Source organism: Apis florea, unplaced genomic scaffold (genome assembly GCF_048593485.1).
Source record: "Apis florea isolate Af1SG1 unplaced genomic scaffold, ASM4859348v1 contig_3496_pilon, whole genome shotgun sequence".
In the NCBI taxonomy this organism is placed as follows: Eukaryota; Metazoa; Arthropoda; class Insecta; order Hymenoptera; family Apidae; genus Apis; species Apis florea.
In genome coordinates this window covers 8851966-8872094 of record NW_028256773.1, presented here as the reverse complement: position 1 = coordinate 8872094, position 20129 = coordinate 8851966, and the positions used below count along the sequence as shown (strand labels likewise).

The window sequence follows — 20129 nt, the reverse complement described above, 5'->3', positions numbered from 1 at the left end:
CATTTTCTTTACACTTATACACTTATATACAAACGACGAATTACGATTCTTGGAATGCTGGAAGGCGTGTTTGGATGTCGCGTACGTACGATCGTGTGTACAAAGTGTGGAGAGCAGAAACAAAGTAAGGCTCTCCGATAGGTCGCGATACGGTTTGTTATTAGCGAGCGCGGCCCGTGGACGGGCAGTCGAGTCTAATGGCTGTGGCGGGCGAAATCGTAGCCACCGCTTGGCTCCCTCGATATTCCACGTCGGGCTTCCTTCGCAGCAGCATCGTTGTGCACGTACTACCACTGTTACGACGTTCCATTCGCTCCTTAATCACGCTCCCTAAATAAGACGCGAGGGATTCCGTGACTTCCGACGCGGTCAAATCAAGTTGCGGATCGATCGTTTCGATTCGTGGTGTTGCGTGTCGGTGTGTGCGACGGAAAGAGATCGGTTCTGGACAACGTTCTCGATGCAGGTCTGAGAGAGTTCTCCAGAGTTTCGAGTCGAGGGAGGAGGTCGAGTTTGTGAACGATTCGGAACGAAAATGATCTACCACAAACCGACGATACCGCGATTCCGGATTGCCGAGCGTGTCAGCCTCGCTTCCCCGAGCAATCGACCGATTTATTCGAAACAGAACAGCCAGAATAGCACGTGCAGCTTCAGAAGCGCCGCTTCCACTCCGCCTTGTATCAATCGGTATATTCTATTCTTTTCTTTTCCTTCACGAATCTAACAGAATTTTTAGAATTTTTGTATCGAAGAAATCGAGAATTGTCAACGATTTTCGTTTTCTCGTCAACTATATAGTTTTAACGTGGTTCAAAAGTGGTTTCTCAGCGAAAACGATCTAATCCTCGATTGCGGATGATCCTTTAAACGTTTGCCAACAACGGTGCCAAATAATCGCGCGATTAATTTATCAACGAAGAGATTTTGGAAATGCTTTTTTCCCGAAGGAATCTAACCGCGTCCGTTTTCTTGTGCGATTTACAGTATAAAACAGCCTTTGGGAAGCAAAGGACCTTCACCCGTACACACGAGTACGCCCGCTCGATCCGGTATCCAGTCACCGAAGCCTACGATCAATGGATCCGAGCCTGTGGTGTAAGTGTTCTCGCCAATTTTTCTAATTGAACGACGCGATAAATTCGACAAGTATAAATAGGAAAGGGTGTTGTTAATTGACGATTTCTCACGAGGGTGAATTTATCAACGTTAGCGTATTTAATTTATAATTTGTTGAAAATGTTCGCAGAAGACAGAACTCGGCGCTAGGTAACACTTACGATCCCAGAGTACAAGAGAGTCATTACGACGTGGTGAAGCCGATAAAGGTAAGCGAACGCGATATCACGATCGTTTGGGAGAAAATTTATGAGAAATAGGAAAATACGGTGGTCGTATGTCGCCGTTTCGAATCTCGTAATGATACGATTAATTTATCTCGCTTAATATCGAGATAAAATTCTTGTACAACGATGCTCGGATGTAATTTAATAGGGAATTAACGAGCCGTGTTTAAATGTGTTCCTTTGTTCCTGTGAGAATTTAACCTTTTGTTGCCTCATCGTGTTTCTCGTTTAATCATTCTTTATATCGAATGCGTTCCGCGCTTATCAGTATTGGATTGGAAGAAACGCGAATTGTTGATAAGAATGCGAGATCAATAAAATTTGTTATAACCTCGTAAAATCGCGAACGAATGTATCCACCGCCGTTCGAAACACTAGCGATATTTTTACGCCAGTTTAAAATTTCCAATAGCTACTTTTAATCGATCGGCAGAATTCTTAAGGAAACGCGATATCATAAAATAGAAAATATACACATATTCACGATTTTACGAAACAGGTGTTTCTTTCTACGTTTATCGCGGCATAAAATTACCCCGTCCCGATAACAATCGGGAAAAGAATCGAATTAACGTCCAACTTTTCCATTTTTATCTTTTCTTATTGCCATAAATGCTCGTATAAACCCGTGACCCGTTTAGACGAGTTCTACTCGTAATCCGCCGGAGAAACTGGATTAACTGGCAATTTCCACGTAAATCGTAAACCACTCTTATTAACTTAGTTTCCCTCTAATTAAAAAAAAAAAAAAAAAAAAAAACAAGTAACGTTAAAAAATACGTTCTATAAATACACATTTCGACGGATAAAATTCAGTCCTCGCGGTTTGAACATTTCGTCGCTTCGTTTTATCGACCCATTTACACCTATGTAATTCCAGTCTCGCTCCGGATAATTAAATCCAGTTAATTGAATTAAACCGGTGAAAGTGTTGGGAAACAAAGTTCGAGGAATTAAAGTTGGGCGCTAAACCTCTCGAGACATTTCCAGCTCGAAATCGAGGACTACTCGATTCTCGTAATCGATTGATCAATCGAGGAATTGCCAATTAGAGGTTTTAATCGGCGCAATTAGCCGTTCGATCGCATAACTTCCCCTTCCCCCGTCATCTGCGTTTAACTATGTCGAATCCTTTTCCGGAAAGTTCGCCAGTGATGTAACGACCGACGAGTTATTGCCGAGCGCGTGGAATAATTTCCACCATTATATAGCCCGTTTCCGTTGTTAAAAGATCCATACGGATAACGCGTGTTTACATTTCAATGTGTTGCTGCTCCTCGAAAATAGTATTGAAAACGGGAACAATGGAGGAGGGATACTCGTTAAACCATTCCACTCGTAATAATAATAATTCGTAATAATTATTCGAGCATCTGTTCACCTGTTACGTCATCGTAACAACAGGAAGGCATTGCTTCCGCGACGAATTAAATCGTAAAATTTATATTAATATTCGGCGTGAGCTTACGTTACGTCGCTCGGTACGTTAACCTTGGTTGGTATCTTTTATAGAATGTGGACGAAATAATCGAAGATGATCCGTTCGTTCACCGTCTCTTCAAATTTTTTTAAGTTTTCTATTTTCTCAACGCGTCGCTGTGATTAATCACGATCTCGCTTAAAATTACAACTCGAGATTGTGCACCGCGATTTGTATATCGCGAACGATGTCGATTCCAGGTGCTGTAACCAGGTGCGATTCCGAGAACGCGAGTCTATGATTCGACTTTATGCTGCGAATACGTGATCGCCTCGATCGCCAACAGCTGTTGGCAGCGGGTGTCTCTGTTTGGCCGCGCTGTAAAATAGGGTCACGGCCTGTGTTTTGTTTTTTTTTTTTTCTTTCTCTCTCTCCAGTATCGCGGACGAAACCGGTTCATCGATCCGCGGCATTGGAGATAACGCTTTATAGAAATCTTACGACATCTGTGTAGAGGCGCGCGTTTTAACGGAAAATAAATCGCGTCGTGTGGGAGCCGAAAGCAACGCTACTACCGTTAAACTAAATTCCACTACTTTGTTTCTCGTTGGAAAAAGGAAAAAAGACACGATAAGCAAAGCAAAGAATATTTCTTCTTTCTGCGTAGTAAATTCGAAGTGAAGTAAAATTCAATCCGCAAAGTTACGCGATACCCGACAAGGTCCAAGCACGCGCCTACACTCGAAATTCTAATGCTCGTTGAATGACGCAGAGGATTAGAGGACGCGAATCTGGGCGCAGTCGACGCATCCTCACATTGGAAGACGATCGAAAATGGTTGTTCCGCGTGGGCGGCCGCGGTTTTTCCGAGATTTTCGCAACCTCGGCGATGACTATGCGACGAGAATCTCCAATTTCGATGCGCGAGATGGAACGCGTGACGTAACCGTAAGGGGGGAGGGGGGAATGTAACGAGAGGAAGTGGCGATTAATCAAACGTATCGTAGCCGTGATTCAATGTTTATGCGGCGTGACGTTTATGGCCCGTTTAACCGTGATAAAATGGAATTGTTGGGAAATTTGTGGCGGCTGTGGCCCGGCTCGAGAACGTGTGAGAACGTTTCGTTTCGAGGGAAAATAAAAGGCGACGGTGGTCGGTTGATAAACACATGTCTCGCTCCGTGAAACTGGACACTTGCCAGCGTGTCACTTTTCCGAAAGGGTACACCTTTTCCTACTCGAATTAAAAGCGTGATACGTAGCTTCGACCGTCAAGGTGAGCTGGAATCGACAGTCATGTGGGTGTGGAGAAGTCTAGTAACTCAATAATGGCACGTGCTCGTTGGTATTAATGTGCAACGTTTGTTTACGAGTTAAGTTCAACTTAAGGATAGAATTTTTAAACATTTCGACCCTCGATATCGCTGTTGCGACAATTTGTCGGAGAAAACAGGAAGTAATTTGTTCGTCGTTTTTAATAATGTAACATTTGCGATTGGATACGCCTTGACGGAATTGCTTTTTTTATACCTATGATTAAAATTAACGCGCAAAACGAAAAGATAAAAAAAAAAAAAAATGAATATAAAGTATAGTTTTGGATTGAATTATTGGTGTTTGTGTAATTCGATTCGTTTATCGATTGTTTGATATTATTCGTCGTATTATATCATAGATACATATGTGCGGAGAGAGTACGTGGAATCTGGAATAGAATTGCAGCTCCATCTCGTTGCATACGTGAAAATCTGTTTCCGCGAGTGTCAGTACTCTATTATTCCCTCTTTGTTGGTGATGCAGGAATTAATTGAAAATATCACTGCACTGAACGAGTTTATCGACGTGCCTAGCACGTCCGTTTTCCATTAACGAAAACTTTGATTTCTTTTTTTACGATTTTCTATTTTTGTTGTGCAGATAATAATTGTTGTGCACGATTAAATAATCTCGCGTTTATCTCCGAGCATTCGAGTAACTATATAATTATACACTCGATATCAATATAAAGCATTGTATACGAAACGATTTCGTTATCGTATCGTCAACGTGTTCTGATACCAACTATTTATTGCGTAAATAACATTTTCTTAAAAAAAAAAAAAAAAAAAAAAAGAATCATTAAAATATAATTACATAAAGTTATATTCATTCATATCAAACATTAAATCACCAATTTTTTCGTTCCCGGTAACGAATGACCAGTAAACATTATTTTTCCTTTCTTAATTCTATCCGCTAAAAATAGAACTTTCCTCGAAAAGAAAATCTATACGACTTGATTCTTATGCATTACTAGATAGAGAATATCTAGCTAATATTTAATCCGAGTTTTAAGTCGTTCTTTTATTTCGTTTCGACGAGTTAAAAAAAAAGAATAAAAAAGTAAAAGATAAAATCGATAATCGATCGTCAAGGACGTCGGATGAACTTCATAAGAAAAAAAAAAAAAAAAAAAACCGAAAGACATAGCTTGGAGATAAACAGAGATAATCGAAATGAGATTGCGAGTCAGCTTTATCGTAACGTTTCTTCGAGAAATCGGCGATCAATCGGCGTTTGGACGCGAGCACGAGTGTAGACAGAGTAAATCGCGGGACAGGAGGAGGTGGAAGAGGATAGGCCGAGGAAAGTAAAGCTCGGAACGGGAAAGTTGAATTGACGCTCGACCCGATTACCACTAAGCCAGGGTCGTGGCCGCGGTCTCGTTCGGTGTTCTCCCTCAGTTTTGCGCGACAAACCCATAAGGTTTGACCTAATATGGAGAGTCGGAGTTTACGAATGCTATCGGGCTGGTGGGGATCCGTATGGAGAGCTCCTGTCAGGCCTTCGGGTCTCTCTCCTCACGGAGTTCCCCAGTACCTCATCGGACGTGTGTTACGCCGCACACGCGTTTCCATGTAACCTAACCACTGCATTTCCGAGTGGAACGACGACTTAAACGCAGCCTGGCCAGAGTGAATTTCGTGACGGCGTTTCGATCTCGATTACACGGTTATTATCGTATCGAGAATTAAAGAAAGACAATCGTATATTCGATAATAATTGTCCGCTTTTCGCATCGCGCGTTTCGATCGAAATTTAACAAAACAAAAATTTCTCGATGAATCCCTCCTTCGCGGTGAACGTTGTGCACGCGTTGTGAAAATCCTCGAGTCCTGGCCGAGCGACGGAAACAGGTGACGGGAAGATCGGTTCGGATGGAAAGCTGAGCTATGCGGCTGAGCGTGGTCGAGGTTCAGTGTACGTGCCGCGGCGAACAGGACTAGCCGTTGTCGAATCTTTGCAACGAAACGAAGTATAATTGAATTAAACCTGGGAACATGTCGACGTCCGCGCATCAACAAGCGGCGATACGTCGTTTGGAGGCGTTGTTCAGGGACGTGAAGTTGGAGCAGCATCACCCGGACATGGTCAAGGTGGAGATAGACTCGAGTTGTTGCGACATTCACGGGAAACACGCGAAGGAGAATTGTTGGAATCGCAGGGGATCCATCGGGACCGCGTATCAATACGGGAGGGGAGAGACTCTCGGGCGTCCTGGTTATCCGGGATCATCTCCGGGCAGAAGGGGCTCCCTCGGGCTGCCGACGTCACCGCCGAAGAAAGAGCTTCACCCTTCGTGTTTCCCCAACACATTGAGGAAGAATCCGCTCGGCTCGTCCATGGGCGCGATCAATCACACGAGGAAAGACTTTTACCCGGCCGCGGGTTCGCCGCTACGACGGGATGCCATTGGTCGGTCGATGGGGTGTCTGAAGAAGGACACCGCGTCGAGCTACAATTCTCCGCTTAGGCGGGATTACGTGGCGAAATCGATGACGAGCCTCGGCCAGAGGCCGATACCGCGGCGGGACGGTAATAATTTGTCCAGCCTGTTCGCCGGTTGCCCGAACAACGATCCGAAGGCGAGAAGCCCGGCCAACTTGAAGAGTTGTCTGGCCGGGTCCAGCGGGAATTTAAGAAACAACTTGAACGTTACGCTGAGCGCCGATCTTTCGAACGGGAGTGCGAAAAAGGATGGGAAATCGATAGCGCCGCTTTCTAACCGAAGAGGTTCCTACGACAGGAGAAGGCTCTCCACGGATTCGTTGGATAATACGAAGAGAAACTCGTGGGATCCGGGTCGCAGGGGCTCTTCCGGATCGTCCGGAGGATGGGACGATCCTATTTGGGAGGAGGGAACGTTCGACGCCGACCAGGTAAAATATTGGAATCGTGGAAGGAAACGCGTACGATTCGAAGGCCGTGTTTGCCTTTACAGCAAAGAATCGGACGAACGATTTGTTTCGCTCAAAAATTCTCTCCGTGATATTAACAACGGTTGAAGAAAGTCGAGCGACAACGTCCTCTCTCATTGTCTCTCTTTCCCGCCAGGGGACAAGAGAAATCATCTCTCCAAGAGATGCGCATACATGGTGAAACGTAAGAAAATGCGCGGCTTGATCGTGGTTGCACGCGCGGATAGAATTTATCGTTCCTCGTTGGATTGCGCTCGGCCGGCCGTGGGAAATTGCCATTCGCGCCAACCTGCCAGGCGTCCGTTTTCCGTTGTCGAACGAATTATTCCGATCGGATGCGATTTTCTCCTTTCCTCGAAATCGCGCGACGAAACGTCCATCATCCTCGTGTCCCCTCGTCACACTTTACGAAACTTTCATCTGTCGTTAGAAACGCGAAATTTCGCGAAAGCGTTGATTTACCGTGCAACCGTGCACAAGCATCAAGGTATTTTTCATGTGGCGCCGTCGCATGCTAAGTGTTTGTACTTACGTCATCGGCATGCCTCGCACGGTATGGACACGCTGTTAGTCATCGACCATGATATTATGAAAGCGTCCACACCTCATCGGCTCGATCACGCGGCTCGATCTTCTCTCCTTAAAGTCTCGTTCGTTTCTCGTGCATTTCGATCGTAATTCGAGCGATCGAAGAATTAAGATTACGTGTATAAAGATATTCGCATTCTTCTATTGTCGCTTTCGAAGCGATAAATTTCGATCGAAAGCGATGCGTTTCCGAGGAAAGACGTCACCACGATTATTTACAAGCGAACGGCGTCGATTAACAAATATTTGTATTCCTGCCTCGTAACAGACGACTCTCGAATGCATTTCACCTGTTCAATACCGGTTAAATTCATTCGCCTGTGTAATTTTTTTTGTTCGCACGGGTAAAATCGTCATTCGTACGCCGAGACGTTTGTTCTAAACGTCGAGTATATATATATATATAACACACACGAACGTTAGCACTGTGTAACGCTTATTTAAGAATCTCTAAGAGAGAAGTTATTGTTATTCACCGCGCGTCTCTCGTACATACAAGCGTTCCTCGCATCGCGTAATATACACGGACGATAATCGTTATTCTTCCACATCGTCCATTAAATGAAACAAATCGTTTAATTTCTAAAGCTATTGTGAGCTGGAATTTCAGATACAACTTACCTTTAATTCGAACCGTTTAAGAAACCATTCGTCTTTTCATCTTCGTTCTCCGCGCGAGGAATTCGCAAATGTTATATACAAGTGTCGTTGAATCGTTTCTTAAATTATTCTTAATTTCGATGTTCCGAACGCGATCGTCCATCGATCGTTGTACGATCTAAATGATTTCGCGATTTTCATCGAATTTCCGTGGATTTGCACTTGATGGTGCAACGCGATACGGCGCATTTCCTCAAACGAGATTGTCAGGCAGGTGAGGCCTACGCGTGGTTTGGCCATGAGCTGCCCACTCATCTGCGCACCGCTTGTTTTTTTTCATGTATCGCTCTCGCTTTTTCTCTCCCCCCTCCCTCTCTCTCTCTCTCTCTGCCGTTCGTCCGCGTGTATCCTTTATGTAAACGGTGACGACCTACGCCGCGGGCCCTCGATATGGCCACACCGGCGGAACGATTTAAAAGTAGCGTCCGCGTCATTAGGCGGAGAGCCGATCGATCCATCGGCGTTTTGCGCGTAATGTCGCGATCCTTGGTCTTTTATGGAGATTTACGACGGAGATTTTTGCAAAATCTGAAGACTCGCGTTACGAAATACGCTTATGAATTCGAACGATCGTTTCATGGTCGACGCGGTGATTTCTGTCTTTCTGATATATGAGAGTTTGAAAGTATCGTATCGGTGAAAATAAGGATTTTTAAGAAAGCCTGTAAAAGCGGAAAACCTGAATTATGGGTATCGTTCATAATGTATTGTAATTAATCGAAATTTGATAAAAAAATTTGTACTTGTTGTTAAGGATAAGAGAGACAGTTGTTGAGGTGAATATGCGAAAGGAGGAATTGAAATAGAAATAGCGTTTGACGTGTTAATTTTGACGTAACGTTTATTCTGCATTTGAAGGAAGAAGTTTGTTTTATATAACTCGAGCGATTGATTTGATTTATGATCAAAAGGAAAGTTTTTTTTTTACGTAACGTGGCTCATCAAAAATTGAAAGGATATATATATATATATATATAGTCGAGAACTAGATTTTAGTAAACATATTGCGAAAAAAATAGAGATTGATCGAATGTAAAATGCGGGTTTAATTAACACCGAATTCGTATCCAATTAAAGTCACTATCGAACCGTGGTGATGGAACAAATTGCACAACTCCAAAGCGCTTCCTGACACGTTTTAACGACACGAAATCTCCTATGTTTTTGTTCGTTCATGGAGGACAAAGAAGCAAAAAAAAAAAAAAAAAAAAAAACGAAACGCGAAAATTAATTGATTCTTAAAAAAAATTTACTTCGTGCTCGCATTTCTCCTTTTCTTTCCATTTCCACGCACGCTTGATTCGTGTGTCAATTAACATTTCCTCCAAGATATCTCGTATAATAACATACTTATCCTAACAGATCATTGTTTATACACATTATTTCCTGAAACGGCTAATTCCAATCCATTTATCGGAATTTCTTTACTCAACCTTGACTACCTTATCTACCCTAAATTATTTAACATTTTACATTTTGCCATATTTCATATTGTAATCAGTAATTAGTATTACAATCAGTGTAGTAATTACCACGAAAACTAAAAAAAAAAAAAAGAACTAGCAAGGCGTTCGTTCGCGTTAATCATTCCCGTAATCTCTAATTAGATCCCCTAATTAGATGCTCGTTAAAAATTCCTCCATGGATGGATATATTTACATGGTAACAGTATACGAATCGAAGGAAAAGAGAAATGAACGTCGATTCCTTTCAATCTCGGCCATCGACCCGGCGGCGTCGACCGAAGGAACACGGTAGCGCGATTTCGCGAAACGCGAACACGGCTGATGGATGAATCGACAAGTTGCACGACGAGTCATTTTCCGCCGGACGATCCGCAAATCGGGCCTAATTCCTGAAATCGCGATTTACGTTTTGAAACGGCACGTGACGCTCGCTTAACTTCCGGGATACGTGCGCGCACGCGATGCGCGCACCGATTTCGCGTTCGTGTCGTTTCGAATCACCGTTTTGCCTCGCGCGCCACGACAATCCAAGATGATTGACCGAAACAGATCGGTACCGTTACCACGAAAATTGACGCGCTAAACCCCGCTCCTCCCCGCCTCCGCTTTTACATTTTGCGCGAGTTTCAACCATTTGCCCGGTCACAAACGGGAAAAGCGTGTATTATATGATGAGAATTCGTTTAATATGATCGTTCTATATAGGTGTAGGAAATAAAAAACGAACGTATCAACTCCGCTTATTATATTCCAGTGATCTTCTATTGTTACCTCGAGGTTAATATTCTCTTCTGAAGAAAAAGAAGAAAAAAGAGAGAATCGTTGGCCGATCTATCGAAACTTTGGAAACTTTGATGAACCGTTTTCCTCCTTCGCTTCGATAAGCCGCATGCAACTCGACGAGGGGGAGGAGGGGGGGTGGGTGGAAACAATAAATCGTGAGAAATAAAAATGGAAAGATGGGGAGCGTAAATAGGGAAAATAAGGTCAAGTTCGAAGATTGGCAAGGGAATTGGTGATTCACGCGGCGTATATCTAGGAAACGAGGGCTAGTGAACCTTGACATTTCTCGCCGAACAATTCTACTTCTACTTCTTTAACTATTAACGAGCTGATTAAATCGCGTTATCGCGCATTACGGAATGCACTAAAACTTGGGAAGAAAATTTTTCTAGATCGATCGATTTCCTTTCGATCGCATTTCTTTTTTTTCTCTCTCTCTCTCTCTCTCTACATCTCCGTCTGATAGCAATTCACGCGACATCGCTTGTAATTACTTTATATTTATTGAATTTCGATGCGTCCACATTGAACGCTCGTTCTGTTTAGAATTTTAAGCATCGCGTCGTGAATTATATCGAATGGCTCGTTACCGCGGAATAAGTAAGTACCATCGTAGAATATCGATAAAACGGATACCATTTAATATAATCGAAGCATCATGAACATGATAGATTCATTAAGTTGAGTGAAACGTGTCCGACGATTACCAAGTATATATATCGGTATCGATTTATTTTAAGAGATCAGTTTAATGCTCGAATTAAGAGAAATGGAAATTGGGCCTATCCTCATGGCTTGTTAATTAGGTGAAAGTCTTGCGCTTGAACGCAAGGATTAAATGTTTATAATTCAGTGAAATCATATCTTTTCTTTATTGTACGATTCATTTCACCGATTTGCTATTAATTCTAGTCTTTTTATCGATGATAAGCTTCGTTGACGTCGAATTGTGGTCGAATCTCTAATGAATCGGAACGATTAACTAGCGTATAGAATTTATACAAGGATTTAATGCCGCGAATATGTTGTGCCGTAGAAAGAAAGAATGTAAAGGTATTAAGTTTTTTTCTTTTTTTTTTTTTTTTAAATCTAAAAAGTTTTTAAAAAGAGTTTCTTTAATTATAAGATATAAATTAATTTGAAAGAATTAGAGAGAGATTGAAAGAAATTCAAGTATCTAAGACTTGCGCTAATAATTATACCAAATCTTATTAAGATAAGGTATAAAATGATTTATAGTGGTAATTAACGTAATGAAATAGAGCGATATTTTATTTAAAGTTCAAATGCGAAATCCGTAATTAGAGATAGAAACGTTATAAATGTTTTCTAAATTTATTAACGATTATTTCTATAATTGTTGCATGAAATAATTATGAAAATATGTTTTTGCGTTTTTGAATTTCGAAGGGCGAAAAATTTGCTATTCGTAAATGTCGGTATTTCAGTTTCTACGAGTCATTCGAGACTACTGTTTTACCATGTTTTACCAACCATGAGCAAAATCGTTTAAAATCTACTCTACGTTACCCGCTAAGCATACCGCGACTTTCGATTTCGTTAGGAAACAAGATCGCGCTTTCCCTCGCGATACCATTCTTATTCTCCATTATCCGTCGAAAATAAATTCATATATCGGAATAAAACAATATTATCCCAAGTATTAACGAATATTGAAGGAAATGTAGGACAAGTTCGTTGCACGAACGGATACGAATCCGACCAGGCGGATCTAATAGTCATCAACTTTCTTATAAATTCTTTGTGATTTTCACGAGCACACTCTTTTCTCCCGATCATTCCGCTAACGTCTCGTATTTCTACAACAACCGTCAGCTCGTAAATATGTTACAGATCAGCGCGTATCCATGCTGCGATTCGAGGCTCCCGTATAATCGAGTTTACGTCGTTCCGAATATTGCGTTCCATTCCGCTCCGTACGCATATATTACCATTACTGACCAACTTCGTAAAGTAACGACATCTCAACGTTATCAACGTTCTACATCCTCTAGAACCAAACGATCCAGAAAATTCGACTCATCCGTTCCACCGAACGTCTCCTAGTATATACTACGCTTAGGTGTACATGCAGTAACACCATCCGACGAAACGAGCGATATCTTTCGATTGCAGAACGATCACGGTGAAAACGAGAACGCGCAGGTTCACGCGTTCGAAACGATGACTCATTGACCAAGAGGCGGGCGAGGATCGAGGCGGAAGGTTGCAATTGCGCAACCCGCGCCTGTATTTCGTTCATCCTTGGGCTGAGAGACTTCTTATCGAGAATTTCCAACCGAGATAATTGCGATGCGGGAGCGTGCGAAGCCCCGCACCTTCGAATTTCCACATACAGAGTTTTTCGGCCAGAGTCATGGTCCGCGTATCCGCGACCGGACGAAAGATAATTGCGATAGTGGCGTGCAGGTAAAGCGAAATACTCGGCTCGTGTTATCTCGTTATTAAGATTTTTCTTCGAGCTCGATACCCGATCCCTGCATTTTTCACCGGATGAAAGAGAGAGGGGAAAAAGAAGGAAAAAACGGCATGTAGGATGTCGTTGCGCAATACACGCTCCTCGTCCGATTGGGAGATCTCAATTTTGTCGCGAGTGGTTGAATTACGACATCACGATCGAATACGGCCGACCGTTTAATCGGAACCGTTGCTCTCGTCGCGGTTTCTTGCCTCCCGAAGCGAAAAGATCGATATCTCGAGGCATACGAGGGAAAAATTGGAATGGATTTTGCTTTAATTTCGAGCTCGACCTTCGATTCGATTCGGTGAGTAAGACTTCTCGATATCATTGTTCAATTTAATTTTCAATGCGTCACGCCAGCCAATCGCCAAGATGGATGCAGAGAATCGTGGCGAGCGTTCTCGAACACACGCGCGTTCCTATACCATACATCGAGGATCTATTAAATATTCGCAGCGAAAATATTACGGCCACGATAGCGGGCACGCGATCTCTCACGCGAACGTGAGATTCCTTCCATCTCGGATGTAAATATTTCGATTTAAAGCGAATTTAAATTGATAGAAAGCGACAAGGAAAGCAAGATTACGGTTAAGAAGCGATAAATCGACACGGAAAGTTTAATTTTAGTAGAGAGGATTCCTGAATCCTCCTCCTTCTTCTTCTCTCGATCGTAAATATAATTCGTATTAAGTAAGTTATTCGTAAACACAGGTAAAAACAGGAAATAGAGAATCGCCGTGACGTTTTATTTTTAACCGCGATCGGATTTAAACACAGTTTCATTGCTGTGTTTTACGATCAACCGTAGCGGTGAATTTTTGAATGGAAAAATAGGAAGGTTTTTAAGGTTATTGGGCAATTATAAACAGATTGGAAAACATTGGTATTATTGCTTCTTGCTCTTGCAACGTGGAAAACGGAATAAAATTGCGTCGAATGTAAATAAGGAAGAGGAATGAAAGGAAAAAAAAAAAAGAAGTCAAGTACGAGTTTTCATTTTATTTCGTGACATTTCGTCGTTTCAACGTCGGTGAAACTTGGAACAATGGCGTAATTATTAACATTAGAAAGTCAACACAAATTGTCGAGAGAGACACGGTTCATCGCTTTATTTTTAGGAAGTACCTCGTTTTATCTTTTATTATCATACTTTACAATCTCCGGAAAATTAGCAAAATTATCGAAGCAGAAAAATTTATATTCATACACGCAACGCAATACCGTCATAATTCATCGATTCAATTTTCGAGCCTTTCACGATACATCCACGCTAATAATTTCCTTGTCCCTAGGGATTCTTCTGTATTTCCACTTCCTTCTATCGTTCGTGACTAAAAAAGAAAAAAAAATCATATCCTCTACTTTCACCCGTGCACGCTTAAAATGTCTTAAGAATGCCCACGCATAGTTTCCAAGATATACGAGAGACGGCGATACATCGACATACGAGAAAGAATACGAGAGTAAAAAATGTTTTATCGTCGAATGGACGAAGTAAGCGAGCGGACGTAAAATTAAAATTGAAACTTTTTTTTTGTCATCGTTTCGTCCGAACCAATTAACAACCTCTGTATAGAGGCAAAAAAGGGAGGGAGGAAGACGTTTATCACTCGCGTGTCGTCGAAACGAATGGACTCATAGTCGAGCGGATAACGCGAGGAAAAAAACGTTTTCCTCGTTTTGGCACGGTGCCAATCAGATATGATCGGCATAAAAGCGGACGACCGGATCACGTCGATTTACTTTTCGTGTCGCGCTTGGGAACTTTCTCTGAAATCCGCATAGAGATAATACCCTTCTCGCCGATCTCTGCATTCGTTCCCTCGTTTTCTCTCCCGATTTTGACATCCATTTTTTCGGGGGGGGAGGGGGGGGGGGAATGTTCCGAACCGTGAGTTGATCGAAATCAACTTTTACTCGAACGAATCGATCGGATTCCTCCGACGATCGATCGATCGATTACGCGTCAGAGCGTACAACTAAGACTAGAACAGAGAGACCGTTTAACTCGGGAAAGTGACTCGATCGGGATAACGGGAGTCATCCGAGCAATCGTTGCAACCTGTTCAATTATCGCCGATCATTGATCGCGTTGACCATTATAAATCCGCGGCTAGTTTACCGAGCAATTTCGTTCGAATTATCGGTGTGCGGTTTTCTCCCCGCACATCGAATCGTCCACGATCGTTGGACGGCCGTGCAAGCTCCGTTTCGAGCGAAAGGAAATGTTGCGTGGGCCACGACACGCGATAGTTTCCCGCTAATAAAAGAAAGAGGAGAGGATTGCCGCGAATTGTTAACGGAGCGTATCGCGGAGAAAGCTGGGATGGAAAATTGAGCCCGTTTAGGATTCCCTTTTCTCGAGTGGAGAAAAACTCTGTCCATGGATGATTCGTCGCTCGCGACAAAAAGAGGATCGCGAGAATTAAAGATCGATTCGACGCGCGAACAAGTTTAATTACTCGGTGAATTTATAGATCGACGGAGAGAATTCGAGAATCGTTGTCGATCGATAAAAGTAGCGTGAATGTTTGAAAAAAAAAATGGAAAATCATGACCGCGTGGAAAGTTATTTCGCATTCTTTTCAACATCGCTCGTGTTGAATCGGTTCTTTACACCCACTTGCTTCTTACTTCCTGCGTGTAATGGGCGATGATTTCCCTGAGTGAATTAAAACGAGCTTGAAAGGATGGTGGTCGTAGTGAAAGCGGGAGGGAGACCCGTAGAAAAGGAATTTGGTTGGTACCCTTTTAATCCTCCTGTTGCTGGTCGTTATCCAAGACTCTCTCGCACGTACCCTCGAGGGGTACGATTTTCTATACCAGATCGTTTCATCGAAATTATCATCCTCTCCTATCATCACGATAATGAGATTTAAATTAATTTCTCCTGTGAACTTTTTGTACGTCTTAACACACCGAAACCGTGTGATCGATAATTTTAATTGGAGAGGACAAGAAGATTCGAAACAGTTCGAATCTCGTGGAAATCGAGAGAACAAATTTTTACCGATTGCAGAGAAGTTGTTAAATAATCGTACAGAAAATTATCGATTGTTAAAGTTTAAAAGTTTCTACGTTTCATCGTGATCTTGAAATAGAGAACTACCAAGTTGAATGGAGAGGAGAAGAATTTGAAAACAGTTGAAATCTCGTGTAAATCGAGAGAACAAATGTTTGCAGAGAAGACTTTTCCAGAGAATTTTCTCGGAAATTGCCTCGGTTGTTGTTAAATAATCTCGTAGAGAAAATTCGCTCCGTAAATTATCGATTATCGCGTAAACACGATCGCATTAGGATAATTACGTACGTCGCGATGTCGTCGATGAGCGCCGGTTCTCGCGGACGTATATACGTAGGGACGAGTCGTAGAAGAGGCGAGTGGTAGGGAGATGAAGTTTCAATCCCGCGAGTAGAAGTGGGTCGTTTCTCAACGAGAGGCGAAGTCGCTCGACGAGAACGCGTCGAGTACGCACTCGTTCGCTGTACTCAGTTGAGCACAGTCGTCTCCGATCCGCGATCCACGATCCACGAACCTCTCTCTCTCCCTCTCCTCCCCCCATTCTTCGTGAAAAAAAGAAGAGAAGAGAATTCCTACGGAATCAGCCACAGGGTTCGTTTCGGGGAGGGCGAATTTCACGAGCGAAGAGAAACGACGGTCGTCGTTTCCCTTTTGCCCGAAGAAGAAGAAAAGAACGAAGAGGAGGACGAAGTGAAAAAAGTGTGGGCAGCAGAAGGGAAGGAAAAGTGAACGAGAGGAGACATCGGCATAAACGTGCCGCGTGGAAAGTGGTCCTCCTCCCGCTTTTCTTCGAGGATAGATCTTTGAAACGCGTTCCACCACGAGCGAAGATCATGGAGGACAGTTAGTGGCAGGTAGCCACACCAACAAGATGAAGGCCCGGGCAAGCGTGGTTCATTGACGCCACTTTCAACCTCGATACGCGCACACTCTGGAAGGAGAAACTCGGTCGCGACATGGGCGACATCCGAGTGCTGGATCCGAGGATGGATCCCCGTTTCGACGCGAAACAATCTCGACCCTGGCCCCCGATGTACCGCAGCCACCCGGGGCCCTCGTTCTGCTACCGTCCCGTGCCCCTCGACGCGATGGGCCCCCAATGGATCCCGCCCCACGTGGCCGACTACAATTACGTGCCGGCGAGGATGAGCGCGGCCAACTCGAGCAAGGGCCGCGATTACTACTACTTGGCGCCGTTGTACAGGAACGCGATCCCACCCCCCCAGCCCATGTCGCCGCTCCAGCTTCCGTCCGTCGCCGTCTCGGCCAGGATGATGATGATGGACGCGAGGGGTAGAACGAGGAGCAACGCGGCGGCCGCCTGCACCTGCTCGATGGGAAGGACGAGGTCGTTGGAGGACGTGAGGAGCGAGGCGAGCGAGTGGGAGGATTGCCAGGACGAGAACGGGAATCATCTGCAGAGGAAGAGCCCGAAGGGCGGCGGGGCGGCTATGTGCAGGCAGGGGAGGCGGTCGATGGAGAATCTTCTGGACGTGGAAACGGCGAACGGCGAGTTGAACACGTTCGACTCGAGGGTCGCGGGACGTGGTTGCAGGAGACCGGACGAGGGGAGGAACGAGAGGCCGGGAAGAAGACGCGGCAGTTACATGGTTTGTTGGTTGGATAGATTTTATGGAGCGTGAGTTGATTATATCGGGTGTATAAAAAGTTGCACTCGTTGTCAGGTCGGTTCTTCGCGCGGGATCTCGTTTACACTTTTGTTGAACGTAATTTTCGATCGACCCCTTCGCGATTTCGTCTATTTTAAGGTAGTTTCGCTCTAGTGCAAACGGTCCCAGCAAAACTACTTTTACTGGAAACTTGGCTTCGATTTACTCCGCTTCACGAATCGGTTACACACCTTTATCGCGTTCTTGTACGCGGATAAACGGATGTTTAACGTTTTAATGGAAAGTGTTTCACGAGTCCAGTTATCGCTCCAGTTTCTAATGGTTTCAACGCCCGGTTCCGGAAGTCCACGAATACGCTCGCGAATAAATTACGCTCGGCGAACGAAATCGTAGCGGAATGATATCACTTTGTACCGACACTTGCTCCTATCGATCGAAAAAAAAAAAAAAAGGAGAGAATAATTCTATCGATTTATCTTCGATCTCGCTTGCAACGTACTTTGCAACGTAATCGGGTATTACGTTACAATTACTTCGATTATCGAATTGGAAGGCAGTTACGATGCAACGTAATACGCAAACGGACCATGGAAAACTTATTCTTGGTCTTCGATCGGATCCTCTTCCCTTCAGCAAAATCGTATCGTTGCTAAATTTTTCGAAGGAAATTTTTTTTTTTTAATCGTTTCGACTTCTTTACACCGATCGATCCTTATTAAAATAACAATAACGAAGCGTCGTAATTTTACTTGACCGTGGATAGAAAGTGTTCCCGATTGGTGACCTCGAGTTAATGCACCGTTACTCGTTCATTAAAGAGAAGAGAAAGAGAGAGAGAGAGAGAGAGAGAAAGAAATCGATTCCATCGAGAACAATGTTCATAGATCGCTTCCGTTCCATCTTCGATCGTTTCACGTTCGATGGATCGGGAATCGAAATTCGTCCGCTTGAATCTCTCGTTTCAGGCATCGCTGGCTGACCGATCTTCCTTTTAAATATTTAGAAATTTAATCAACTCGAGGGACAAAGTGGTCGTAAATCGGTAATAGTTTTTTAAAATTGTTGGGTGATTAATAGACCGTCCGAATTCGAGGAATTCATCTGCGCTTGAAATAACACGATAATAGTCGGAAATCGGACGAATCGGAGAGAGATTGGACAAATTGTAACCTGGATGGATTCGATGATTTTGAATCCGTTTTCATCGGTCATTCAACAAGATTACTCGAGGACAATTAAAACACGGACACTTTCGAAAAAGCATTTTTCTGGTGAAAGTGAATCCGCCAGTTGTGCAATCCCAGAAGGCGCGAATGAGGACGAGACGCGGCTTCCGTTTAGAACACGGTCTTTCCATATTTTTGTTTACGACCTATGGGATTATACATCGAAAGTGGAAAAGTAGCTTATGGAAAAGTAGTCGAGTTTCGAGTTTATAATTATCGTTGCGTTCGTGCGTTGCTCGATTGCAAAAGGCCACGATTGCTAATTATTATCCTTGCTTTTCTTTTTTCTTTCTTGCAAAGTGTCGTTCCCATCTATCATACTGGATGGATCGAAATGATTTCAATTCGAGCAATAGATTGTCACGTATTGTTAGTTATGTTAGTAATAATTTTATCTAAGTAAAATTTTGCAACGTTTGCCAATTTTTGATTGAGCCAATTTACTTGCTTATATGATTCCATACTTTACGTTTTTAATCACCAATATTTTACGGATTATTGTTTCACAAACTTCTCGAGTTTTTCTGTTGCTTACATAATGCATTCTATTTCAAACTCGTAAACCCTTTAAATGAAATTTTAGCGAGAAAATGATCGTTAGATATCGTTATTAATTCTGCATCAGTGTTTTTGCACGATGCAAATAAATATTATAAATATTAAAAATTTAACGCATCTCGGGCCGCTGGACTTTCAGATTTGTCCACGAGCAGGAAGAGGAGAATGGTTAAACCGTGACCAATCCGCGCGAGTTACATAGTAAACTTGTTAACGCCCGAGGGGGAGCATCGTTTGAACTATTACGCGATCTATCGGTGGAAAGGCCTCTGGTTTGGAAAAAGTACTCGCTCCGATACCGGTTGTGCACGGCGAGTTCGATAACAACTCGTTGGATGCAAGTGACTTATTAAATTGGCGTTCTTTCTGCGTTCCAGTTTCGTTTCTTTCTTTTTTTTTTCCCCCTACGATTTGCGGGCAAACTAGTTCCTCAAATCCTTCGCACGTATTAATCACACGTTATCCAATAATTGTTTTTCCGGCCAATTTGTGAATTATGAAATACCTGTTTCCCTCTTTGAATATATACGCGACAGTTTTGTACGCAATCCTCGTATCCAATCCAATCGTTGGAATATTTCACACATATACATACATAAATAAGAACATTATTATCGATCACTCGTGGATCCTCGCGTGGCTTCTTTCAAAAAGTTTGCACGTTTTTTAAAATTTTCATCACTCGATTCCGCACGATTTTTCGCCG

General features: G+C 43.1%; 1 protein-coding gene across 5 annotated transcripts in view; it reads left to right on the top strand.

The window, feature by feature from the left end:
- Nucleotides 1-20129, top strand: part of LOC100866598 (WD repeat-containing protein 47) — a 61730-nt gene that overhangs the window by 28231 nt on the left and 13370 nt on the right. For 4 of the 5 annotated variants that reach the window (XM_086913031.1, XM_012494633.3, XM_086913029.1 and 1 more), the window contains exons 5-6: nucleotides 988-1098; nucleotides 1250-1328. In XM_086913031.1, the coding sequence (XP_086769157.1) occupies nucleotides 988-1098; nucleotides 1250-1328 (190 nt within the window). Of the gene's footprint in view, nucleotides 1-987; nucleotides 1099-1249; nucleotides 1329-4918; nucleotides 6966-20129 lie in introns of those variants that run through there. The other variant, XM_086913032.1, reaches the window with a different exon arrangement.